Here is a 27,309-nt window from a genome sequence, read left to right on the forward strand (position 1 = left end):
GTATATAATGTACGTTTGTAGGTTTATAAATTGTTTAGTGAATAGATAGTAGTATTTATAAATAGTATATATTATGTGATATCAGATAAGTAGAAAGTGTAGAAATTAGAGAATCATTAGACTGTGTGAGCTTACCTTCTGGTTTTTTATTGTCATCATGGATTTGTGGTGTTGAAGTAGTGTGTTTCGGTTTTTTGTGTAATGGAGTAGTGTCTTCAAAATCAACAGTTAGAGTAGTAACTGGTTCTTTACCTTCCTCCTCAACAGTTATCGTTTCCAAAACTTGTGCTTTACCTTCACGAAGTTTAGTAACACGTTTTTTTCGAATTTTCCTAGGCTTTTGATCATTAGTTTTTACATCAGATATAAAAACTTCTTCATGCGTTTCTTCAACCACAACAGGAGCGAATTTTTCAATTACAGGAATTTCACCTAAATCTATATCTTCTTCCTTTACCACAACCTCTTCAAGTACTTCAGGCACATTGTCCTTTAGAGTTTTTATTATCTTCTTTTTGGTTATTCGTCGTTTCTTTTCGTTAGGAAGTATGTCTTCAGTTGTGATGGTATCAATAACTTCAACAAGATTATCATCAGGAGAAACTTCTTCGTCAGATTTATCTTCTTTACCTTTAGGAATTTTCTTCTTTGGTTTACGTTTCTTCTTACTTTCTTCCTCCACTTCTTCTTCAGGTTTTTTATCCTCTGGAGTAAACTTCAATTCAGGAGTTTCTTCAGTTGATTTCTCTTCTTCTGGTTTATCTTTCTTCCAAGGCTTAAGAGTAATTTTTTCAGGTACTTCTTCAGACTTCTTTCCAACAGGAATTCTGAATTTAACATCAGGTTGTTCTTCTGGTTCCTCAGGTTTTGGTATGCCCTTCTCGATTGGAACTTGTTCCATCTCTGGTTCAGGTTTCTTTTTCTTTGGTCGTTTATATGGTTTCGTAACTTCTTCTTCTTCTGGTTTCTCAGGTTTTTCTTCCTCTGGTGGTACATACTCTTCAAGTTCTGGTCTTTCAAAATCTGTAGGTTGGAAGTCTGCCGGTTTCAGTTTTGGCTTCTTTTCAGATTTTTTCTTTTTAGGAACATCTTCAGTTGTTTCTGTTGTTTTCGGTTTTTTTAAAACTACTGTTTCTTCCTCATGTTTTTTCTCCGGAATCTTCTTTAGATCAACTTTCTCTGGAGTTTCTATCTGTTCATCAGGGAATTTTCCTTTACCTAATCTGATTTTATCTTTTGGTTTCTCTTCATCTTTCGGTTTCTTAGGTTTTCGTTCATACAAAGATTTGTCTTCTACCTGCTCCAAAGGAATTTTCTTCAAATCTTCGAATTCGTTGTCTAATTTTTCTAAATCAGCGAGTTCCTTTTCAGGCAACTTAGACTTTTTAGATTTCCGTTTCAGTATTTTTAGAGCTTCTTCAGTGTTTCTTGATAAAATACCAGCTTGCAATGGATTTTCCTCCAACATAGTAATTTTAAGAAATTGTAATTCGGCAGGAAAATCATTTATGAAGGTAATACGACTTCTTAACCTAATTTTTGGGACTTTCTTACTTTTTGGAATTTTAGCTTTCGATACAGTAGTTTTCCTCAATTTCACTTCAGCAAAATGTTCAACATCAGCAAACCTCGAAACAATTACTCTAGTAGGTTTAACATCTTTCCTAATGATTTTCATTGGAACTAATGGTAGCACAACATCTGAAGAAGGTTTCAAATCATCAGTTACATCTTCCTCTGATTTCACAATAACTTCCGTAACTGGGGCCTTTCCTTCTTCTTCAATAGTAACAGTTTCTGTTACTTGTTGTCTCTTTCCTTTTCTCTTGATCAACTTCTTCTTTGTTACTTTTCTTGGCTTGCCTTGCTCCGTAATCTCCTCAGTGACTGTGACTTGTTCTTTCACTGATTCTACCTCAGATGGTTTTACAAACTCTTCAGATGGCAACTCTTCAATCGTTTCTTCAGATACTTCTTCTTCTGGTTTCTCAATAACTTCAGTAACTGGTGCCTTTCCTTCTTCTTCAACAGTTACAGTGTCTATTACTTTTTGCTTCTTTCCTTTCCTTCTAATTACCTTCTTCTTAGTTACTTTTCGTGGCTTGCCTTGTTTAGTAATCTCTTCAGTTACTGTTACATATTCTCTTACAGATTCCACTTCTGAAGGTTTGACAAACTCTTCAGATGGCAACTCTTCAATCGTTTCTTCAGATACTTCTTCTTCCGGTTTCTCAATAACTTCAGTAACTGGTGCCTTTCCTTCTTCTTCAACTGTTACTGTTTCTGTTACTTGTTGTTTTCTTCCTTTCCTGCGGATCACTTTTTTCTTTGTTACTTTCCTTGGTTTGCCTTGCTTAGTAATCTCTTCAGTTACAGTTATTTGTTCTTTCACTGATTCCACTTCTGATGGTTTTATAAACTTTGTAATAGGTCCTTCCACAATCATTTCATCTGTTACTTCTTCTTCAGGTTTTTCAATCACTTCAGTTATAGGAGCTTTACCTTCTTCTTCAACAGTAACAGTTTCTGTTATTTGTTGTTTCTTTCCTTTCCTCCTGATCACTTTTTTCTTAGTTACTTTTCGTGGCTTGCCTTGTTTAGTAATCTCTTCAGTTACTGTTACTTGTTCTTTAACTGATTCTATCTCAGACGGTTTAACAAACTCTACAACTGGCATCTCTGTTATGATGTCATCTGTTGCTTCCTCTTCTGGTTTTTCAATGACCTCAGTAACTGGTGCTTTACCTTCTTCTTCAACAGTAACAGTTTCTGTTATTTGTTGTTTCTTTCCTTTCCTCCTAATCACTTTTTTCTTAGTTACTTTCTGTGGCTTGCCTTGCTTCGTAATCTCTTCAGTGACTGTGACTTGTTCTTTCACTGATTCTACCTCAGATGGTTTTACAAACTCTTCAGATGGGAACTCCTCAATCGTTTCTTCAGATATTTCTTCTTCTGGTTTCTCAATAACTTCAGTAACTGGTGCCTTTCCATCTTCTTCAACTGTTACTGTTTCTGTTACTTGTTGTTTCCTTCCTTTCCTTCGAATCACTTTTTTTTTTGTTACTTTTCTTGACTTGCCTTGCTTAGTAATTTCTTCCGTAACTGTTACTTGTTCTTTAACTGATTCTACTTCTGATGGTTTTACAAACTGTGTAACAGGTATTTCCTTAACAAATTCATCAGTTACTTCCTCTTCAGGTTTCTCAATAACTTCTGTAACAGGTGCTTTTCCTTCTTCTTCAACAGTTACAGTTTCTGTTACTCGTTGCTTTTGTCCTTTCCTTCTAATGACCTTTTTCTTAGTAACTTTTCGTGGCTTGCCTTGTTTAGTAATCTCTTCAGTGACTGTGACTTGTTCTCTTACAGATTCCACTTCTGAAGGTTTAACAAACTTTTCAACTGGTAAATCCTCAATCAACTCATCAGTTACTTCTTCTTCCGGTTTCTCAATAACTTCAGTAACTGGTGCCTTTCCTTCTTCTTCAACTGTTACTGTTTCTGTTACTTGTTGTTTTCTTCCTTTCCTGCGGATCACTTTTTTCTTTGTTACTTTCCTTGGTTTGCCTTGCTTAGTAATCTCCTCAGTTACAGTTACTTGTTCTTTCACTGATTCCACTTCTGATGGTTTTATAAACTTTGTAACAGGTCCTTCTGCAATCATTTCATCTGTTACTTCTCCTTCAGGTTTTTCAATCACTTCAGTTATAGGAGCTTTACCTTCTTCTTCAACAGTAACAGTTTCTGTTATTTGTTGTTTCTTTCCTTTCCTCCTGATCACTTTTTTCTTAGTTACTTTTCGTGGCTTGCCTTGCTTAGTAATCTCTTCAGTTACTGTTACTTGTTCTTTAACTGATTCTATCTCAGACGGCTTAACAAACTCTACAACTGGCATCTCTGTTATGATGTCATCTGTTGCTTCCTCTTCTGGTTTTATATTGACCTCAGTAACTGGTGCTTTTCCTTCTTCTTCAAGAGTAACAGTTTCGGTTACTTGTTGTTTCTTTCCTTTTCTTCTAATCACCTTCTTCTTAGTTACTTTCCGTGGCTTGCCTTGCTTCGTAATCTCTTCAGTGACTGTGACTTGTTCTCTTACAGATTCCACATCTGAAAGTTTAACAAACTTTTCAACTGGTAAATCCTCAATCATTTCATCTGTTATTTCTTCTTCAGGTTTTTCAATCACTTCAGTTATAGGAGCTTTACCTTCTTCTTCAACAGTAACAGTTTCTGTTATTTGTTGTTTCTTTCCTTTCCTCCTGATCACTTTTTTCTTAGTTACTTTTCGTGGCTTGCCTTGTTTAGTAATCTCTTCAGTTACTAATACTTGTTCTTTAACTGATTCTATCTCAGACGGTTTAACAAACTCTATAACTGGCATCTCTGTTATGATGTCATCTGTTGCTTCCTCTTCTGGTTGTTCAATGACCTCAGTAACTGGTGCTTTACCTTCTTCTTCAACAGTAACAGTTTCTGTTATTTGTTGTTTCTTTCCTTTCTTCCTGATCACTTTTTTCTTAGTTACTTTTCGTGGCTTGCCTTGCTTAGTAATTTCTTCCGTAACTGTTACTTGTTCTTTAACTGATTCTACTTCTGATGGTTTTACAAACTGTGTAACAGGTATTTCCTTAACAAATTCATCAGTTACTTCCTCTTCAGGTTTCTCAATAACTTCTGTAACAGGTGCTTTTCCTTCTTCTTCAACAGTTACAGTTTCAGTTACTTGTTGCTTTTGTCCTTTCCTTCTAATGACCTTTTTCTTAGTAACTTTTCGTGGCTTGCCTTGTTTAGTAATCTCTTCAGTGACTGTGACTTGTTCTTTCACTGATTCTACCTCAGATGGTTTAACAAACTCTTCGGATGGCAACTCTTCAATCGTTTCTTCAGATACTTCTTTTTCTGGTTTCTCAATAACTTCAGTAACTGGTGCCTTTCCTTCTTCTTCAACTGTTACTGTTTCTGTTACTTGTCGTTTCCTTCCTTTCCTTCGGATCACTTTTTTCTTTGTTACTTTTCTTGGCTTGCCTTGTTTAGTAACTTCTTCAGTGACAGTAACTTGTTCTATTACTGATTCAACATCAGATGGTTTAACAAACTCTACAACAGGCATGTGTTTTATGATCTCATCAGTTACTTCTTCTTCCGGTTTCTCAATAACTTCAGTAACTGGTGCCTTTCCTTCTTCTTCAATTATTACTGTTTCTGTTACTTGTTGTTTCTTTCCTTTCCTTCTAATCACCTTCTTTTTAGTTATTTTTCTGGGCTTGCCTTGTTTAGTAACTTCTTCAGTGACTGTAACTTCTTCTTTTACTGATTCAACTTCGGATGGTTTAACAAACTCTACAACAGGCATCTCTGTTATGATGTCATCTGTTACTTCTTCTTCTGGTTTTTCAATAACTTTAGTAACTGGAGCTTTTCCTTCTTCTTCAACAGTAACAGTTTCTGTTACTTGTTGCTTCTTTCCTTTTGTTCTTATCACCTTCTTCTTCGTTACTTTTCTCGGTTTGCCTTGTTTTGTAATTTCTTCAGTTACTGTTACTTGTTCTCTTACTGATTCCACTTCTGAAGGTTTAACAAACTTTTCAACTGGTAAATCCTCAATTAACTCATCAGTTACTTCTTCTTCTGGTTTTTCAATGACTTCAGTAACTGGAGCCTTTCCTTCTTCTTCAATTATTACTGTTTCTGTTACTTGTTGCTTCTGTCCTTTCCTTCTAATCACCTTCTTCCTCGTTACTTTTCGTGGCTTGCCTTGCTTAGTTATCTCTTCTGTGACTGTGACATATTCTTTCACTGATTCTACCTCAGATGGTTTAACAAACACTTCAGATGGCAACTCTTCAATCGTTTCTTCAAATACTTCTTCTTCTGGTTTCTCAATAACTTCAGTAACTGGTGCCTTTCCTTTTTCTTCAACAGTTACAGTTTCTGTTACTTGTTGTTTCTTTCCTTTCCTTCTAATCACCTTCTTCCTCGTTACTTTTCGTGGCTTGCCTTGCTTAGTAATTTCTTCCGTAACTGTTACTTGTTCTTTAACTGATTCTACTTCTGATGGTTTTACAAACTGTGTAACAGGTATTTCTTTAATAAATTCATCAGTTACTTCCTCTTCAGGTTTTTCAATAACTTCTGTAACAGGTGCTTTTCCTTCTTCTTCAACAGTTACAGTTTCAGTTACTTGTTGCTTTTGTCCTTTCCTTCTAATGACCTTTTTCTTAGTAACTTTTCGTGGTTTGCCTTGTTTAGTAATCTCTTCAGTGACAGTGACTTGTTCTTTCACTGATTCTACCTCAGATGGTTTAACAAACTCTTTGGATGGCAACTCTTCAATCGTTTCTTCAGATACTTCTTCTTCTGGTTTCTCAATAACTTCAGTAACTGGTGCCTTTCCTTCTTCTTCAACAGTTACAGTTTCTGTTACTTGTTGCTTCTTTCCTTTTCTTCTAATTACCTTCTTCTTAGTTACTTTTCGTGGCTTGCCTTGTTTAGTAATCTCTTCAGTTACTGTTACATGTTCTCTTACTGATTCCACTTCTAAAGGTTTGACAAACTTTTCAACTGGTAAATCCTCAATCAACTCATCAGTTACTTCTTCTTCAGGTTTTTCAATGACTTCAGTAACTGGAGCTTTTCCATCTTCTTCAACAGTAACAGTTTCTGTTACTTGTTGTTTCCTTCCTTTCCTTCGGATCATTTTTTTCTTTGTTACTTTTCGTGGCTTGCCTTGTTTAGTAATCTCTTCAGTGACTGTGACTTGTTCTTTCACTGATTCTACCTCAGATGGTTTAACAAACTCTTTGGATGGCAACTCTTCAATCGTTTCTTCAAATACTTCTTCTTCTGGTTTCTCAATAACTTCAGTAACTGGTGCCTTTCCTTCTTCTTCAACAGTTACAGTTTCTGTTACTTGTTGCTTCTTTCCTTTTCTTCTAATTACCTTCTTCTTAGTTACTTTTCGTGGCTTGCCTTGTTTAGTAATCTCTTCAGTTACTGTTACATATTCTCTTACTGATTCCACTTCTGAAGGTTTGACAAACTTTTTAACTGGTAAATCCTCAATCAACTCATCAGTTACTTCTTCTTCTTCTGGTTTTTCAATAACTTTAATAATCGGAGCCTTTCCTTCTTCTTCAACTGTAACAGTTTCTGTTACTTTTTGTTTCTTTCCTTTCATTCTAATCACCTTCTTTTTAGTTATTTTTCTGGGCTTGCCTTGTTTAGTAACTTCTTTAGTGACTGTAACTTCTTCTTTTACTGATTCAACATCGGATAGTTTAACAAACTCTACAACAGGCATCTCTGTTATGATGTCATCTGTTACTTCTTCTTCTGGTTTTTCAATAACTTTAGTAACTGGAGCTTTTCCTTCTTCTTCAACAGTAACAGTTTCTGTTACTTGATGCTTCTTTCCTTTTGTTCTTATCACCTTCTTCCTCGTTACTTTTCGTGGCTTGCCTTGCTTAGTAATTTCTTCCGTAACTGTTACTTGTTCTTTAACTGATTCTACTTCTGATGGTTTTACAAACTGTGTAACAGGTATTTCTTTAATAAATTCATCAGTTACTTCCTCTTCAGGTTTTTCAATAACTTCTGTAACTGGAGCTTTTCCTTCTTCTTCAACAGTAACAGTTTCTGTTACTTGATGCTTCTTTCCTTTTGTTCTTATCACCTTCTTCTTTGTTACTTTTCTCGGTTTGCCTTGTTTTGTAATTTCTTCAGTTACTGTTACTTGTTCTCTTACTGATTCCACTTCTGAAGGTTTAACAAACTTTTTAACTGGTAAATCCTCAATTAACTCATCAGTTACTTCTTCTTCTGGTTTTTCAATGACTTCAGTAACTGGTGATTTTCCTTCTTCTTCAACTGTTACTGTTTCTGTTACTTGCTGCTTTTTTCCTTTTCTTCGGATCACTTTTTTCTTTGTTACTTTTCTTGGCTTGCCTTGATTAGTAATTTCTTCAGTGACTGTTACTTGTTCTTTAACTGATTCTACTTCGGATGGTTTTACAAACTGTGTAACAGGCATTTTCTTAATAAATTCATCAGTTACTTCTTCTTCTGGTTTCTCAATAACTTCAATGATCGGAGCCTTTCCTTCTTCTTCAATTGTTACTGTTTCTGTTACTTGTTGCTTCTTTCCTTTTCTTCTAATCACCTTTTTCTTTGTTACTTTTCTCGGTTTGCCTTGTTTTGTAATTTCTTCAGTTACTGTTACTTGTTCTCTTACTGATTCCACTTCTGAAGGTTTAACAAATTTTTCAACTGGTAAATCCTCAATTAACTCATCAGTTATTTCTTCTTCTGGTTTTTTAATTACTTCAGTAACTGGTGCCTTTCCTTCTTCTTCAACTGTTACTGTTTCTGTTACTTGTTGTTTCCTTCCTTTCCTTCGGATCACTTTTTTCTTAGTTACTCTTCTTGGCTTGCCTTGCTTCGTAATCTCTTCAGTGACTGTTACTTGTTCTTTAATTGACTCAACCTCTGAAGGTTTTACAAACTCTGCTACTGGCATGTCTTCAATTATCTCTTCTGTTACTTCTTCTTCTGGTTTCTCAATAACTTTTGTGATAGGAACCTTTCCTTCCTCTTCTATTGTTACTATTTCTGTTACTTTTTGGTTTTTACCTTTTCTCCTGATTATCTTCTTTCTTGTAACTTTTCTTGATTTACCTTGCTTGGTTATTTCTTCAGTAATTGTTATCTGCTCCTTAACTGTTTCCACTTCTGATGGCGTTATGGATTTTTTAATTGGCAGAGTTGTAATAATTTGTTCCTTTACAGTTTCTTCTTCTGGTTTTTTTAGAATTTCAACTGAAGGTGTCTTTTCTTCCTTTACGTCTTTTGTTGTCTTAGGTTTTAATTTGTTAACTGTTTTCTTTTTAGTGGGCTTTTCTTTAATTTTTACAGTCTCATCTGTATATGGTACTTCTTCTTGCTCTTCATTCTCCTGTGTAATTTCTTCAACTTCTTCTACTATTGTGGGTTTAATTTCCTCTATGTCTTGTGCGTCTGTAACTTCTTCAATAGCCATAAATTGTTTCTTCGGTATCGTTGGTAATTGAGATTTGATGTTTTCAATTTCCTCTTCAATCACAACTGCTTTGTCTTCACTTCCTGTTTGTGGTTTCTTTTTTCTAATTATTGTTTTTCTTGTTTTAATGGCATCATTTTGACCATCTTTACTTCCTCTTCTGAAAGTTGTTGTATATTCTTGTGTTACCTCTGTGTCAGAATCAATGCTTTCTTGTTTAACTGTTTCTGGGTGTACGTGTTTTTTAGTGTGTTGTGTTAATAAAGTTTGATGTTCAACTCGTGCTTCTGTGGTTTCTGAAATGTGAGAGAATAAATGTTGCTTTATTTGTTTATTTTGTGTTGTTGAATGTATAATTTTCAGTTTTTAAATGAATTTTTGTTTTGTTATTCATTTTGGAATATGTTACCTGGTCTTCTTGTATTAGGGTTTTTTAATGTTTGGGTATAAATAGTGTGAGACAAAATGGGTAGTGTTTATTGTTTGTTTAAAAATTTTAGGTAGTATTTTCTTTTAGCGAATATTCTTTATTTAATATAACGTCTATATCAAGAGTAACTTTTATTTACTTTGTTTTACACATTCATGACTTGTACAAAATGTTTTATTTTCTCTGATAGAAAATATGAACTTTCCTGTAATACGAATTTTCTGTTTCAAAAATATGACCTCGTTGTCTGATTAACCTAATATTGTTATTCAACCGTATTCTACTTGAAATAATACACCTGAAAAATTTAGCTGAATATAAACATTTTTGAATTTTATAAAATTTAATGACAGAAAGTTATTGAAACGAATGGAGCAAATGAACAAAGGAAATCTTCTATTGTCTTCAATTTTGATAGCTATTAACTTACCTTTTATACTCTCCATATGTTCATCTTCGATAGTAATATAGGCTGTTTTGGAAGATGACTTCATAGTTTGCAAAAGATCTAACTCACGTTCATCAGTGGTACCTAAATCTGTGACAATAATGCTGTGTTTGATGTCTTTCGTTTCGCTAGCTGTTTTAGTCGATGGTTTTTCGGGATAGAATTCTGAAGCAATGTCTCCAGGTAAAACTTCTGTTTTAACTGCTACTTTACGATCAACAACGTCGGGTTGAGCACTACCTTCTTTAGCGACTCCCTTGATAACTTCTTTGGACTCTTTTTCGGTAGCTGTTACTTGCGTTACTTCTAAACTTTCAGAAACTCGAAAACTGATTTCAGCTTGGGCAATGGAGGATTTTCTTTCAATGGTAAGAGTCGATTCACTTTCTTGGACAATATTTTGTGTTTGCTGTAAATTTTCAAATGGTATTTGCTCGGGTAATATTTGTTTGAAGTCAGGTTTTGCTGATTCTGGAAGATCTCTGGTACTTGTTGCTGTAATTGTTTCGGTTGTTTCTATTGTCGTTTGACTGGGAATAATCATTTGAGCCGTTTGTGATGTTGGTACTTCGTCTCGTGGGAGGGATTTTTCATTTTCATTGGACGTCACCTCGGATATTGTCAGTGACGACATTTCTTCGAGGTTTACTTTTCCTTTCTGCTCTTCAGGTTGTTCGGTTGTTTTCAATTTTTCCGAACTTGTGAATGTTAGAATTTCCGTTGTTTCCGCTGCTTCGATGCCGGGAATATTTGGAATTGCCGATTGACCTTTTGGTACTTCAGAAGTTGTCAAGATTTCTTCGGATTCGTTGAGAATTGTCTCAGAAACGGAGATGAAATTCATCTTTTCGAATTCTGTTGTACCGGACTGTGTTTCCGGTTTTTCTTGCCCGACGAACTCCTTGGTTGTTGTTACAGTCTCGATTTCCAATTTTGAGGCAGTCTCGAGAGAGGAAATGTCGACTTGTGCTGTTTTTTGATCGGGTTTTTCTGAAGTTGGTAAGTTTTCCTCATTCTCGTTGGAGAGGATTTGGGAGATGATAATTGAGGACATCTCTTCTACTTGCGGTTTGCCAGCTTGGGTTTCTGGAACTTGATCCTTTAATAGTTCTGAAGTACTTATTAGAGTTTGTATCTGCGTTGTTTCGGCGACATCAATTCCGGTTAGACTTGGTCGAGCTGTTTTCTCACTAGGAGCGGAGGGAGAGGAGAATATATCTTCGAGTTCACTGAGAACATTTTGGGAAATTGTTAGTGATATTAGTTCGTTTATGTTCTGAACTCCCTGTTGTTGTTCAGGAAGTTTGGGTTTGATGAACTCTTCAGTTTCGATTACTGTTTGTATTTCCGAAGTTTCGGCCACCTCTCTTCCGGAGATGTTCGTGGATGCTGTCTTTTCATCAGGAACATCGGGTGCTTTTAAGTCGCCTTCGAATTCAGTGGTTATTACTTGCGATACAGTTAGAGATGTCATTTCTTCGACTTCGCCTGTTCCTTTCTGAACATCTGGTTTGAAGGTGTCGGCGAATTCATCAGCTCGTGTTACTGCAAGAACTTGGAGAACCTGAGTTGCTTCCGTACTGCCAATATTTGTTTGAGCTGTCATTTCACTAGGAAGTTTCGTTTCAACAAAGGTTTCTTCAGTTTCATTGATCACGACTTGAGAAACTGTCAAGGTTGATAGAGCATCCAGTGTCATTTTACTCCTTTGTTCTTCGGGTAATTCAGCTTTGGTGAAATCTTGAGCGGAAGTGACTGTTAAGTGTTCCGTGACTTCTGGTGCTTCTCTGCCGAGTAAATTAGGAAGAGCTGTAAATTCACTTGGTTTTGTTGCTTCCGGGAGTGTTTGTTCAGCTTCTTGTGAAACTATTTCTGAAACAGTAACTGAGGACAATACGTCCCATTCAGGAGAACCTTTCTCCTCATTCGGATGTATTGTTCTACTCAAATCTTCAGCATTTGTCATTGTTAGGGTTTCACTCGTTTCGGCAATTTCTCGACCAGATAAACTGGGTTGGGCAATTTTTTCAGATGGCTTTTCAGAACCGGGGAGTAAATCTTCTCGTTCTGTTGAAACCGTTTGGGAAACGATTAGAGATGAGTGAACGTCCAACATTTTCGTGCCTATTTGCTCCTCGGGAAGTTTCGATTTCTCGAGATCTTCAACAGTTGATGCTGTTATCACTTCTGAAGTTTGGGCAATCTCTCGACCAAATAGATTCGGTTGGGCTTGTTTCGTGCTCGGAACTTCTGGACTTGGTAGAACGTCTTCAGCTTCGTGAGAAATTACTTGCGATACTAATAATGATGATAATTCTTCTAGTTCCGGTTTGCTCTTTTGTTCATCAGGACCAACTGATTTCGTGAATTCTTCAACGGTTGAGACTGTTTGTACTTCTAGAGTTTCGGCAATGTCTCGACCGAAGAGATTTGTAATTGCTGTTTTTTCGGAGGGTTTCTCATCCTTGGGGAGAATTTCTTCCGTTTCATGCGATAGAGATTGAGAGACAATGATTGATGATAATTCTTCCAATTGTGGTATTCCTCTTTGTCCTTCAGGCGCTTTTGGTTTAGCGAACTCTCCAACACTCGAAACTGTTGATACTTCACTAGTTTCTGCAATTTCCCGTCCGGTCATACTTGGTTCCGCCTTCTTTTGATCCGGAAGTTCGGTGGTTGATAACTGTTCACCAATTTCGTTGGAAATTGATTCGGAAATGATGAGTGGTGACAGAACGTCTACTTTAGATACACCGGTTTGTTCTTCCGGTAACTTTGGTCTTAAGAACTCTTCAGTTTCATTTAGGGTTACAATTTGAGATGTTTCGGCAATTTCTCGTCCTAGGTAACTGGATTCAGCTACTTTGGTTGATGGAACACTTGCTTCAGGTAGAGTGTCTTCCTGTTCGTTGGAGATTATTTGTGATACCGTCACGGATAACAGTTCATTCAATTCCGGTTTACCTTTCTGCTCTTCAGGTTTAAGTGGTCTTTCCAGTTCGCTAACGCTACTAACAGTGAGGACTTCTGAAACTTGGGCTGCTTCCCTACCGAACAAATTTGATTGGGCATTGGATGAGGTCGGAATTTCGGGACTTGGCAACACGTCTTTAGCTTCATCGGAGATGACTTGAGAAACAGTCAAGGACAGCATTGTATTAATCTGAATTTCGCCTTTCTGTTCAAGTGGTACTTTCTGCTGTGCAAGATCTTCGGCGTTTGATATTGTCAGAACTTCGGAAGTCTCGGCTATTTCTCTTCCGATCATTTCCGGTTGTTTGGTCTTTAGTTTTTGTTCATCTGGTTTAATTTCTTCGAAAAGATCCTCAACGTTGGACATGGTTAAGACTTCGAGTGTTTCTGCGATGTCGTGGCCAGTCAAAGTTGGTTGAGCTAACTTGGAGGTTGGTTTTTCAGCTTCTGGGAGAGTAGCCTCAGCTTCGTGTAGTTGCGCTTGGGAAGTTACAGAAGTAGCCAAAAGTTCGTATTCAGTGTTTCCTTTTTGCTCTTCGGGAAGTTCGGGTCTCTTCATTTCTTCTACGTTGGCTACTGTTTGGACTTCGGATGTTTCGGCTATTTCACGACCTAAGATGTCGGGTTTCGCTGTCTTCTCTGACGGAACTTCGGCACTAGGCAGAAGTTCAGTAGCCTCACTTGACAGTGTTTCGGTAATTGTTGCCGATGGTAAGGTATCCAGTTGCGGTTTTCCTTGCTGCTCATCAGGACTTTTGGTTTTTTCGAACTCCTGGACATCGGCTACTGTTAGGACTTCGGATGTTTCGGCCACTTCCCTTCCGAGTAAATCGAACAAAGCTGTCTTCATAGTGGGAATTTCAGGTTGTTGTAAAACATCTTCAACTTCATTGGAGATGATTTGTGAAACTGTGATGGATCTAAACTCCTCCAACTCAGGAATTCCTTTCTGCTCATCAGGTTTCAAGGTTTCTAGTAATTCTTGCACGTTGGACATGGTTAGGACTTCTAATGTTTCTGCGATGTCATGACCAGACAAACTTGGTTGAGCTAACTTAGAGGTTGGTTTCTCTGCTTCTGGAAGAATAGCCTCAGCTTCGTGTAACTGCGCTTGAGAAGTTACGGAAGTAGTCAAAAGTTCGTATTCAGTGCTTCCTTTTTGCTCTTCGGGAAGTTCGGGTCTCTTCATTTCTTCTACGTTAGCGACCGTTTGGACTTCAGTCGTTTCGGCTATTTCACGACCTAAGATGTCGGGTTTCGCTGTCTTCTCTGACGGAACTTCGGCACTAGGCAGATTTTCAGTAGCTTCACTTGATAGGGTTTCGGTAATTGTGGCCGATGGTAAGGTATCCAGTTGCGGTTTTCCTTGCTGCTCATCGGGACTTTTGGTTTTTTCAAACTCCTGGACGTCGGCTACTGTTAAGACTTCGGACGTTTCGGCCACTTCCCTTCCAAGTAAATCGAACAAAGCAGTCTTCATACTAGGAACTTCGGGTTGTTGCAAAACATCTTCAACTTCATTGGAGATAATTTGCGAAACTGTGATAGATTTGAACTCTTCCAATTCTGGAATACCTTTCTGTTCCTCTGGTTTTATGGTTTCGAGCAGTTCTTGTACGTTGGACATGGTTAGAACTTCTAGGGTCTCTGCGATATCTTGACCCGATAAGGATGGTTGAGCTACTTTGCTACTTGGTTTTTGAGCTTCAGGAAGATTGTCTTCAGCTTCGTGGTAATCTGTTTGGGAGACTATGGAAGTTGTCAGGGTTTCGTATTCGGGTCTACCCTTTTGCATATCAGGAACTTCGGGTTTCTTCATTTCCTCAACGTTGGCTACTGTTTGGACTTCGGATGTTTCTGCTATTTCACGACCTGAGATGTCGGGTTTCGCCAACTTCTCTGACGGAAGTTCGGCACTAGGCAGAAGTTCAGTAGCTTCACTTGATAGGGTTTCGGTAATTGTTGCCGATGGTAAAGTATCCAATTGTGGTTTTCCCGTTTGTTCGTCAGGAATTTTGGTTTTTTCGAATTCCTGGACGTCGGCTACTGTTAGGACTTCCGATGTTTCGGCTACTTCTCGTCCGATCAGATTAGGTTGTGCTGTCTTTGTACTTGGCACTTCTGGACTAGGAAGCACGTCTTCTGATTCATTGGACGTGATTTGTGAGACCATGACCGATGAATGTTCTTCAAGACCAGGAGTACCTTTCTGTTCGTCTGGTAATTTGTCTTTTACGAACTCACCTACGTTTGCAATTGAAAGGACTTCCGAAGTTTGGGCAACGTCTCTACCAAGTAGTTGAGTTTCGGCTGTCTTTTGAGTTGGGACTTCCATACTTGGGAGGACATCTTCCAGTTCGTTGGATGTAATTTCCGAGATTACTAGAGATGAGAATTCATCGACTGTTGGTTTGCCTTTCTCTTCTTTAGGAGCTATGGTTTTTAGAAGTTCTTTGGCGTTGTCGACTGGTAGTATTTGAATAGTCTCTGCCGCTTCTCTGCCAAATAGATCAGCTTGCGCTGTCCGTTCGGTTGGAACATCAGGACTTGGCAAAGCATTCTCCGTTTCGTCACAAACAGTCTGTGATACGATCACAGATGACAGGGAGTCAAATTCAGTTTTTACAGTTTGCTCCTCAAGTTTAGAACTGAAGAACGTGTCTTCCTTGTCCTGAGTCAAAGTTTCGCAGATTTCGAGTGATTTAACTTCCTGGATGTTGATGTCCACAGTTTGGGAAGGAGCTTTAAAGACTCCTTCAAATGGCTTCTCGGATTCTTCAACAACGTTCTCTGTTATTGTTATACTTTCGAATGTGTCTTGTTCTGGTGAAGCTTTTTGGAGACTGAACGGTACGTCTTTTTGTTTCTTGTCTGGAATACTAACTTGGGATTCAATTTGAGTGGTTTCAACTGAACTGTGTTCGGTAACGATCGTAGTGAGTGCTTCCTGTTTGGTAGCAAGTTTCTGTTTCTCTAATTCACTAGTACTGATGTCTACAATATTTTCCGAGACTTCGGCAACAACGTGACCGTCTACCAAATTTCTGTCAGCTGTTTTCGCAGAGGGGAGTTCTTTCGGTTTGTATTCTCCCTCCTTGTCTTCGAGAGTGACTGTTGATACTTGTACACCTTTCTCTTCGATGATTCCAACGTCAGCTGTTGCTTCCAAGGCTTTTTTGTCACCTTCATAGATTCCTTCAGACTCGGTGACTTCAATTTCTGACTGCAGGACAGTTTCAAGTGGAATATGCGAAGGTTTTGCTGAAGCTACTGATGTTTTCAATTCTTCCAGATCGCCGGTACTCGAGTCGATGGTAATCTCCATTTTTTCGGCAATTACATGATGACCTGATAGTTCGACTGTTGCGGATCGTTCACTTGGTTTTTCGAGAGCGGCCAAAGAAGTTTCTTTGTCTTCAGTGATCACTTCGGTGACGATCGGTACGCCTATGTTGTCTCCAATTGCAACACTGGCAGTGTTACCTGTAACTAGAGGTTTCTCCTTGAATTCCATTTCTTTTTCTGAAATCACAGCCTCTGTTTGCTGGATACTCTCAAACGGAAGACGTTCTTCTTTTGCTGTAAATGATTTTGGAATTTCTTCCACGAAATCGCCGGGGAAAGCTTCGGGATTGATTTCCGTTCGTTCAGCAACTCGGTGTGCATCATAGGAACCAGTTGCTTGCTCTTCGATCATTTCCAATTTTCCAGTATACTCCTTCTCCTTATCGGAGGTGATGGTTTCAATTACAGTGATACTTGTGTCCTCTACGAAGGCAATATCCACCTTCTTCTCGTCAGGTCTCACAAAGTTCTCCAATGATTGCTCCAAATCGCCTGTTGCAGTTTCGGATGTAATGAGACTGTGGAACGTGATGTGATCAGCTGTTGCAGTAGCTGATTCAACACTGGTTTTTGTAAATTCACCAACGTTACTTTCGACAGTTGTTTCACTCGATTCAGCAACAATATGAGCTGGAATGTCAAAAGTAGCGGATTTAACTGACGGTTTCTCGGTGTCAGGTAACAAACCCTCTTTATCTTGAGCAATAACGTCTGATACTTGAACACCTTCACCGATTTCGAAATCCAAATTCGCTGTTCTACCAGCAGGATAATCGTCAATCAAACGTTCTTCAGTTTCACGAGTGTGTACCTCTTCTGCCAAAGCTGTTTGGTAGGGCAAAATCTCACTCTTCGATTTTACTTCTTCAGGAATTTGTACTTCAATATCTGAAACTCCAACATCACTACGAATTTCAAATTTGCTAGCGACGGAATGAAGTTCAAGGTCAATTGTTGCTTCGGCACTTTTAGGTTTCTCGTCTTTTTTGTAAACGCCTTCTTTGTCTTCGGCCTGTGTTAGAGTGGTCTGAAGAGCTTCACCTTCAGTAAAGGTAACTTCTACCTTTTTATCATCCGGTTTCACATCCAATGGTAATGGAGCTTCCATTTCTGAGACCGTAATTTCCGTTTGCTGAACTATATCGAGTCCGGTTTGATTCGGTTTCGCTATTTCCGCCTTGGGCTTTTGCTCCTCATAACTTTCAGTAGTGTTAGCGAGGACTGTTTCCTGGGTTTGTGCGACTTCATGTCCAGAGGTTAGATTCAACTTCACAGTTTGTTCAGCCGGTATTTCGGTTGATTGGAAGTCTTCCTCCTTTGTAACAAAAAAGAAAATGTTATTTTGCTGTTTTGTTGCAGGTGAACTTGATTCAATTTCCTTTAATAAATTCAGTTCTTTCTAGAATTCTCTCCGGAATTGGTTTTTGTTCTAATGAAAAATATATTTAAAAATTTAGAAGAGTAATTGTAAGCAGTGCAATAATTATTTACTTTATTTAAAAAATCCTCTTTTTTATAATTAAAATCCCCTTTTTATCTAATATTACAAGAGAAAATCACTGTGATCTCTAAAATTATAATTTATAAATTTATAAACTATTAGTTATAAATAGTATTCAAAATTATTATTTAACACTATTATCAATTAACAGAAGCAATTTAATATAATTATTATATGTTTTTACTTTTGTGATAATAAGTCTAATAGAAAATATTTTTATTTTTGTTTCAGGTGAGTTATAAACAACATATGTTTCCTATCGAGTTTATTTCGTAAGTAAATATTTAAATAAAAATTTATTGTTGTATATTATAAGTGAAATATAATTATCAACCCCCAGAAAAAAGTAATTTTATATTCAGCGGAAAAATTCTTTTCTAATTTTCTCTCAATTTATCCACTAAAATGAAGATTATTTTTTTGTGTCGTGCAAGAAATAATTTAAAAATTTTGCTTCATTTATTTAAAGAAAAATATTAACACCACAGTATTTTTATGGTATTGATAATGAATTAAATTGAAAGAAAATATCGGAAAATATATATTCGTTTTGCAAAATTTCTTTTGAAATATTTACAAGCGAATGTTTATAAAATATGTGGACTAATTTGTATTGTCGCATTAATTTTTTTGTAATTCATGATTTTATACGCTATCCTACAATTGTTTTTTACTTAATTTAAAAAATGCCCTGTTTTAAATTGAATACTCTTTCTAAAAATTTAAATTCCCTTTTTTTTAATTAACATCACATGAAAAATTCAGTGTAATCTCTGGAATGATTGAATGGATAAACATTCACCAATCAATATTCATCACTCCAAGAAAATTGAATCAATTTTGGAGTTAACAAATTTTTTATTTGATAGGAACCTAGATAGGATGTAATCTTGCAACAGGCTTGCAATATAATCTTAAAAAACTATTGAACTAAAGTTTACGACGTTAAACCTGACAATTTTCAAAACTCGTACATGGAAAATAGTTCAAAAAAAAAATTTTGATAAAATTCTATGCAAACATTTAATTATTTTCATAAATAATAAAAATTTCACTGGAATTCAATTATTTAAATTTTTTTTATTTCTTCGCAATAATCTAATTATTTTCAAAAATAATAAAATTTTTTACAGAGATTCAATTATTTTTAATACAATTTTAATTGAATTCTTCGAAAAATGTAATTATTTTTAAAAATGTTATTAAAATTCGTCAAAAGAATTCAATTATCTAAAAATTTCTTGATAAAATTCTTTATGAGAATTTAATTTTAAAAAACATTCCATTATTTAATAAATTATTTTTTTTGTATTTAAATAATTAAATTGTTGTAGAATTTCTTAATAAAAATTGATTTAAAAATGAATTTTAGTTTAAACTTTAGATAATTATTGAAAATTGAAAGCATTATAGCGTGAATTTTTAGAAATTGTACTAAAAATAATTGAAATTATTCGATGAGTTTTATTATTTCTGTAAATAATTAAAAGTTTGCGTACAATTTTATTAAAATTGTTTTTAAATAATTGAATTCTTTTGGGTAATTTTATTAAAATAGTTAATATTGAAAATCATTAAAGTGAGTGACAAAAATTGTATTAAAATTTTTGAAAATAATTGAATTTTGAAGAAGAATTTTTTTTATTTATAAAGATAATAATTGTGATTTTGTCGAGATTTTTTTGTAAATTTTGAACATAATTGAAAGTTATGATAAGAATTTTATTACTTTTGAAAATAATTGAATTTCTTGCAATAATTTGAAACTTCTTCAAAATTCAATTTTCTTAATATATTTAACTAAAATTCTTCTATAAATCTATTATTTTTAATAATTAATTAGATAAATATTAACAAATTTAACTAATTTTAGAAGATTTTAAATTATTAAAATTTTTCAAAAATGTTAGTTCATTAAAATTTATAATTAAATTTATTCGACATTGAAATTTTATAAAAATTCCTGCCTTTCCCTGAATGCCCTATGTCAGAATATATGATTATTATAATTATAATAATACTATATATTCCAATTCATATTTTATTTTTATAAAAAAAAAATTTAAATTAAAAATTTTTACTTTCTATTATTTTTGAAATTGCGAATTTTATTTTAAAAAGTGAGTGAGAAGTGAGCCGCGCGCTTTGTATTTAAATAAATAATAAATAAATACGCCGCAAGATTGTCTTAAGATTACGTGCTATCTGGGAAGAGTTGAAAAGAAGAGAATATGGGAAGAGAAGATAAAAATCTAAGATGTAAAAATACCTACCCTATTCAGAACTGTAATGAGCTGGTTGACGCTAAGATTTTCAGAAATCTGGAAATCAACATCAGCACTGTGTTCTAGAGGTTTCATCTCCTCGTTCCATTCTTTCTCAGTTTCAGCGATATTAGTCTCGGTGATGATCAATTCATCCATAGCGTCTTGACGCGTAAAGGCTTTATTAGTCTGCGGCTGATCAGCAACAATATTCTCGGTAGAGTATTCAGTGATAGTTTCTGATTTGATAGCTGTTGGATGAGCATCAACTAGTGGTTGAGCAGTCACATCGGGCTGATCACGCTTCTCTGGCGAGTAGAGATTTTCCCGATCACTGGCAACAATTTCCAGTGTGACAGCTCCAGGTCGAGTCTCAGTGAGTTCGACGCTAGCGATCTTTGTACTCGGTTTAATATCCTCTGTGTAGATATTTTCCTTTTCTGCCAACTCGTGAACACCGACGGATATGCTCTCCAGGAGGGTGTGACTTGGTTGCGCAATGCCCTTGTTCACGTCAGTGGGAACGTATTCGCCAGTCGGGGATTCGGTCCTAACTTCTTGATGCATTGCCGCAAGTTGGGTGGTGAATTCGGTTGTGGCATAAGCTTCTTTATCCACTATTCTTGTGTATTGGGTTTCATTTTCGGAGACGATCACCTCGGATGTGTGGATACTGGACATTTCGTTAAGATCAACATCGGCTGTTTTCGATTCCGGAGCTAGGGTTTCTTTAACCGGGGCTAGAGTTTCATCGGGGATTATCTCTCTGACGATTGTTTCGCGTAGATCGTCGCGTTCGATTTTTGCCACCGCTGAGAAGGGGGTGTCTTTCGGTATTTGGGTGATGTTGTCATGGGACAACACCTCTTCGATTTGGAGTGAGACCACTGGGTGGGTTGGTACCGTTTTGCCTCGATGGCTCTCCGGTAGTTCATAGAGTCGGAGATCGCCCTCCTTCTCGACGGATGTTGTCTGGAAGACTTCGATACCTTTAATGGAGTCGTAGATTGTTTCCACGATTCGTTCCTCCGGTTGTTGGACATCTTCCATTTGGTTCTCGCGGTCGTGGACTAGGACTTCTCTAATTTCCTTTGCTTCGGTTGTGTGGACCTGTACGGTTCCACTTTCGGTGATGAATTTAAGATCGTCGGTAAAGTCTGACGGATAGTCGGCAGTCTGGACTTGTGTCACTTTTAGTGATTCCTCGGGTCTGTAGGTTGTTTCGGCAAGCGCTGCGGTTGGTTTTAGGGTTCCTGTGTACTCGCCCTCGGATTCTTGAACTAGAGTGCTGGTGACCGAACCGATTTCGAGAGGAAGGATGACAGTGTCGGCGGATTTTGGGAGTGGTTGTTCACCGGATTGGTAGGGGTGTTCTTTCTCGGTGACTAGAGTTTCGGTGGTTACGATCGATGACACCTCGATTAGATTAAAATCGGCTGTGACCTTCTTGCTCTCCTCGACTGTTAGGATCGATTCCTGATGTTGGGAATCAACAGTCGAGACGGTTATGCTTTCTAGAAGATTCACGTTTGGTTGGGCTTCGAAAGTATCTATTTTGCGGTCTGGAGAGAAGATTCCCTCTCGTTCTTGAACCGGTTGCTCGGATGTTATGGCTGTTTCTCCGCTGTAGGAGACTTCGACCAGAGCTGTCTGTCCGGTTGGTAGTCTACCGGGAATGTACGTTCCCTCCTTTTCGGGAGCGTGCATTTCTTCGGTAACGCGTTGTCTTTGGGATATTATTGTCGTTGAGGCGACTTCGGTTGGTACGATCGACTCGGGATAGTATTTCCCCGGTTTATCTTGAGGGTGAACTTCTTCAATGACGACTGGTTCTATGGGAGTGATGTTGACCCGTGGTTTATTGGTGATTGTTTTTAGGGGTTCGAATTTGTCCTCAACTTGACCCTCCTGCACCTCATAGACAGTTAGACCCATTTGGGGTAAATAGGAGTCCTCCGCCTTGACAGTAGTCGGGGATATGAAATCCTCAGTTGGGACTTCTTTTTGATTGACGGTCGTCTCACTGATCGTGGTTGCCTCCTGCAAGGTCATGGTGATCTCGGCTCGTCCACTCGCTTCATGAAGGGAAGTCTTCAAGTCTGTGGGTTTAGCCTCATTGGGAAGAATTTCACTCACTTGGAGACTCTCCGAGGGGACTAGAGCTGATGTTGCAGCTACTGTTGTTGGTTTAAAGGCGCCAATGAATTCGTTGATTCCGCCTTGAATCGTTGTCTCTGTGATTGAATATGGCTCCATTGGTAATATAGAAACGGATGCTTTTCTCTTATCCGGTTGTATGTGTTGTACCTGATCGATTTCACTCTCGTGAGTTGGTAAATACTGTTCGGTTAGTGCATTCACAGTGTCTAGGGTGATTTTTGCTTTCTCGTCGTACGGTTTGCCTGGTGCTTGTTCAGTGGTTCGATTTAGTGGTACCACTTCATTTATTTGATGGGGAATATTGAGAGCAACTGATGTTACGGAATTGTCACTGATTACTTGGAATTCTTCAATTTCTTCTAATTCGAGTTCATCCTCTCCCACTTTTGGACGTTTTGGTTTCAATGCTTTTCTTGTCTTTTTGATAATCTCCTCCTCCTCCTCTTCTTGTTCGACTTCAATTTCAGCTTCCAGAGATTCTTTTCTTTTTTGCTTCAATTTTCCCTTCTTGTCCCTTTCGACTATTATTATTTCCTCCATTGTTTCCTGTTGCTCCTTGTTGATATCTTGTTCGACGATTTCCGATGTTTCGCGCTCATCTTCAATTTGGACAATTTCAACCCCCTCATCCCTATCATCGATACGAGGTTGTTCCAATGATTTCATGTCTTTTCGTTTACGCTGTGTCTTGTGTACTTGCTCAGTGTCCTCGTATTCTGCGGAAAGTATGTGAGAATTTTCGTGTAAGATTATCATGTGCGATTTGTCTGCAGGTACGCATTACTCCGCTTGGCCTGTGTCAACTTTTTTCAACAAAATTACTTTTTTGAAAATTGAATTTCTAATCAAATATAAATAAATATTTGTCTGTGTATTTTGAATATTATTCTTTTTCTGGCAGAGTGCAGCGTACATGTTTTGTAGAAATAGAAACAATTAAACACAAATTTAAGTTTTCATTGTTTGTTCAATTTTTGTAAAATTAAAAAATTATGGAAAATTTTGTAACTTTCTTCTTCAATGTTTTTTTTTTTTTTGATCAAAAAATTTTAAATTAAATTATTAAAATTTTAACAATAATGAAAACTTGTGTGACAAAAAATGAAAAATACCAAAAAAAGGATAGAAGGATATTTGCAAAAACAGTCATAACAAAAAATAGCAGACAGCAGACTATCAGCGCGTACGTACAGTGCAGGTGGGTGTTTTCTTTTTTAAACGGAAGTGCTGTTTGTTAGAGTTTTTTTGGCATATGTAGCTGCGTGTAATGACATGCTGAATTTATAAATTTGTAATTTTTGTGCATGTAGAGGTAGACAATGAAGAATATAGCGACAAATCAAAACCAGTGCTCAAGAATAATCACATAAATTGACACATAACTTCTTCTAATTCTAGAATATTCTTTTCTAAATTCAAGCATCAGAGTCTAAAACTAATTTTTGCTAAAGTTCTAAAGAGAAAAAAAATCCTAAAAGGAAAAAAAAATGAAACAAAAAAATTACATTATTTATTTTAGAAATTATTCTCATTATATGGAGAATTATTTTAGTAATGATGAATAAATTTACAACAAAGTTTAAATATCAAATGACCCAAATAAACATTCGATTGGATATTGAATTAATACGGTTGAAAATTTAAAAAAAGAATTGAAAATTGTGCTAAAAGTGATTCTGTCAGGGAATGAAGTATCTAAGACTAAATGTGCAATTTTTCATATTTTATTGTTGTTTTATACATGTATAAAAATTCCGAGTGTTTAAATTGTTTTTTTCTAAAAATGTATTTCCAAAGTTCCGGTATGACATTTTATTTTTATTGTCGTCAATAGTAATTTGATTCAAAAAAAGAAAAAAATTAACTACCCTTGTGGAAATTTTATTAAAATGAAATAAAAGAAAATCTAATTGATACTTACATTGAAATAAGAAATGCAGCTAGCGAGAAAGAAAGAGAGAGAGAAAAAAAAGAGCGTTGCAACTTGCGAAGCTGGATGAGAAAGGATTTAGAGAAGATATATAATATTATCTATATATATATATATTGTAATAAAATTGAATGTAGAAACTGTGCGTTGAAAGCATAGCGGCTTAAGCAGAAATTGCACAGCTATTAATTTCGATCATGAAAGCATCATGCATCTGAAAGAATACGAAAATATATTACGTTAAATGTTTAATTGTTAATTTTTATCAAAACCTTGATGAGCTTTTATTAATTTCAAAAATTCATAACTGCCACAAATGAATTCTTCCGCTTTGGTTGAAATTTTTCAGAGATTCGTTACAATTAGTTTCGAATGCAGAAAAATAAAAGTATTCAATATATAGTTAACTTATAATAATTATTATTAGAAATATTTTTTTTATAGTATAATTATCTATAAAAATAGAAATAGAAAAATAGAAAAATAATAAAAAATAGAAAATTACAAAAATACTATATTGACTAAAACAGTTAATTATTTGTTACATTTTTTAAAAAGCAGAGTACTTTTTTTTAAAATGACTAATTTCTAATATTAAAAAAATTAACCGATATTAAATTAATTTGTTAATTTAAAAAAAGTGAAACTGAAAAAGAAAAACGTGCAACATAATTGATCGATTCAAACCTTTTATTTCGCGAACATCTTGCTTCTGAAGCGTTCTTCTATCCTCTCTTCTCTCTGCAATCAAATATCATTGTTTTTTCAAAAAACAAAATCAGAAAAATTTTATTTTTCTCAAAATTGAAAAACAAGCAGAAAATAAAATAAACTTGTTTCTTTATTTCATGTCAACGTACAGGTACAAAAATATAATGTCAAACTTATCACACACTGGTTTGTTATTATTTATATATATATATAACACATAGATATATATTATGTACAAAAGTCATGCTTTTTTATAAAAAAAAAGGCACACAAATATTTCTTTTTTTTCTATTTACATATACAAGAGATGCTTGTTAAAAATAAGCCACGCAAAAGCAAAAAGTTATTTTGTATTTTTTAAAAATTTGATTGATGTCCACGATCAGCAGAGGGTAAAAGTCTCCTTTATTAGAGATCTTGCTGGAATTATCCGCCAACACAATGACACACAATCTCGACTCACCCATAACGCGTATCTCTGTTTCCTCGATCACTTCAATTCTCTGTGTTGCATGCTGCTCGATTTCCACCTGTTTAGAAAAAATTAAGTTTTTATTTCTTGAAGAGAAAAGATTTTTAAAAAATTTTTCAAGTTGAAAAAAGGGAAAGGCGGTTAAAACCTACTATTTACTACCTTTTTTACGATTAGCCACTATTTGGATACTTTTTTAAATTTGTGACACAAAAAGTGAACCAGTCTTTACAAAATACAAAAATATTCTAAAAAATGACTTCAATTCTGATGCGAAATTCGAAAATGAAGAACCAAAAATATTTTGCCAATTTACCTCAATGGCTTCGGTGACTTCCCAAGCTCTCGGTCGGAAATCATCGGGTGCAAAGTGAGTGATCACTTCCTCGACAGTGGCGTGCTGTAGATCAACCATTTTCATGAAAGCTCGGAAGCCAACAGTCGCGGCAACAATACTCTCATCGGTTGTTGTCTCCTCAGTGAGAACTTCAGTGATTAACGGTCCATGTCCTTGTCTCTCGACTAATTGAACCAATGCATTTTGAGCGTCAGGTGTGCGTAGTGCTGGAAATTTGTCCGTTCGATAGAGACTCTCATTGATTTCATTGACAGAAACTCCTTGACGCACGAGAAAACCAATAGTAGCCAATTCTCTAAGTGGCGATTCACCGGGTCCAAATTCATTTGCATTCATCACGTCCATTAATTCTTCAACTTCACGTGCAATATTCTTCTCGTGTTCCTTAATTATTTTCTCGACTGTCACCTCAGTTATAATCACCTCCTCCTCCTCATCATCTTTGCCCTTGACTATTGTTGTCTTCACTTTTTCTGGCTTCTTCTTTTTCTTCTTCAATTCACGAACGCCAAATTCTGGTTGAACTTCGGTGACGGAAATTGTTTCTGTTATTTCGGTTGTTACTTTAGCGCGTTCTTCAACTGTTGGGAGGATTTTCTTTGTTTTTTCATCGACCGTTTTTAGTGATGCTGTTGCTTCAGTGATGACTGAATCCTGAATTGGTACTATTTTCTTTGCTTGTTTTGGCTGTAATCATTTTTTGTTGTTATAATATTTGAAATTTTGTTTTTTTCTTTTCTTTATTTATTCAGGGTGGCCGCTGGACCGGAAAAACTGGGAAATGACAGGGAATTTTTTTGGACCGGGAAAAACAGAGAAATGACATTGTTAAATTAATATTACTAATATTAATATAGATTGAATTTTAAAAAGTTTTAAATTGAAGTTTTAAAAAAGTTGAATTGTAAAAGATTTTAATTAAAAATTCTGAATAAGTTAGTTTTTTGAAAAAAGTAGCCACCCTGTTATTTATTTATTTTTTTTATTAATTTTCTTTTCTTATTTTTTAATTAAAAAATTACCTGTTCGAGAACGTCATCGAATGTTGTGGTGGTCTCGAGTACTTGAGTTTCTTCAACGTCGACAATCATTCTATGAAAGGAAGTTGAAATAAATTATTATTGAGGCAAAAATAATGATAATCAATAATTCTGATAAGATTTCTTCTCACCTCTCATCCGTTTCATCTTGTGGTGTTATCTTCTCCTGTTGAATTGTTTTCTTGTCAATTTTCACGCGCTCTGATTTTACTTTTTCTTTGGTTTCTTTGGCTTTTTTCACTTCTGGTTTCTTTTTCTTGTGTGTTTTCTGTACAATTGTTTCCACCACCTCTTCTTCCTCTTCATCTTCTTCCGGTTGCCATGAGATCGGTCCGCCTTCTGTAAAAATTAATTGTTTATTAATTATTATTAATATTATTAATTATTATAAATTATCAATATTAACAAATAATTAATTATTATACAGTAATATTTGTTACGGAAATTGTTTAGTGACGTTCGCTATGGTTTTTTTTACTACAGATTTATTTATTTAATTACTATTTAAATTTTAATTTACTGTTTAAATTAAAATTTATGGTTTAAATTATAATTTTTTATTTAAATTATTATTTAAAGTGCAATTTATTATTCAAATGGTTAATTATTATTTAAACTACTAATTACTATTTAAATTATTTAATAA

The 27,309-nt window shown here is 35.7% G+C and overlaps 1 protein-coding gene across 15 annotated transcripts in view; it reads right to left on the bottom strand.

Annotated features, from left to right (window-relative positions):
- LOC122502295 (titin) overlaps positions 1-27,309 on the bottom strand; it is a 165,925-nt gene that overhangs the window by 25,274 nt on the left and 113,342 nt on the right. For 12 of the 15 annotated variants that reach the window (XM_043612258.1, XM_043612264.1, XM_043612262.1 and 9 more), the window contains 8 exons: positions 26,795-27,002; positions 26,646-26,715; positions 25,582-26,310; positions 25,257-25,323; positions 24,770-24,823; positions 20,002-22,868; positions 9,892-17,542; positions 136-9,327 (listed from right to left, as the gene is read on the bottom strand). In XM_043612258.1, the coding sequence (XP_043468193.1) occupies positions 136-9,327; positions 9,892-17,542; positions 20,002-22,868; positions 24,770-24,823; positions 25,257-25,323; positions 25,582-26,310; positions 26,646-26,715; positions 26,795-27,002 (20,838 nt within the window). Of the gene's footprint in view, positions 1-135; positions 9,328-9,891; positions 17,543-20,001; positions 22,869-24,089; positions 24,297-24,769; positions 24,824-25,256; positions 25,324-25,581; positions 26,311-26,645; positions 26,716-26,794; positions 27,003-27,309 lie in introns of those variants that run through there. The other 3 variants (XM_043612269.1, XM_043612273.1, XM_043612272.1) reach the window with 3 other exon arrangements.

This window comes from Leptopilina heterotoma, unplaced genomic scaffold, assembly GCF_015476425.1.
Source record: "Leptopilina heterotoma isolate Lh14 unplaced genomic scaffold, ASM1547642v1 Lhet_226, whole genome shotgun sequence".
Lineage (NCBI taxonomy): Eukaryota > Metazoa > Arthropoda > Insecta > Hymenoptera > Figitidae > Leptopilina > Leptopilina heterotoma.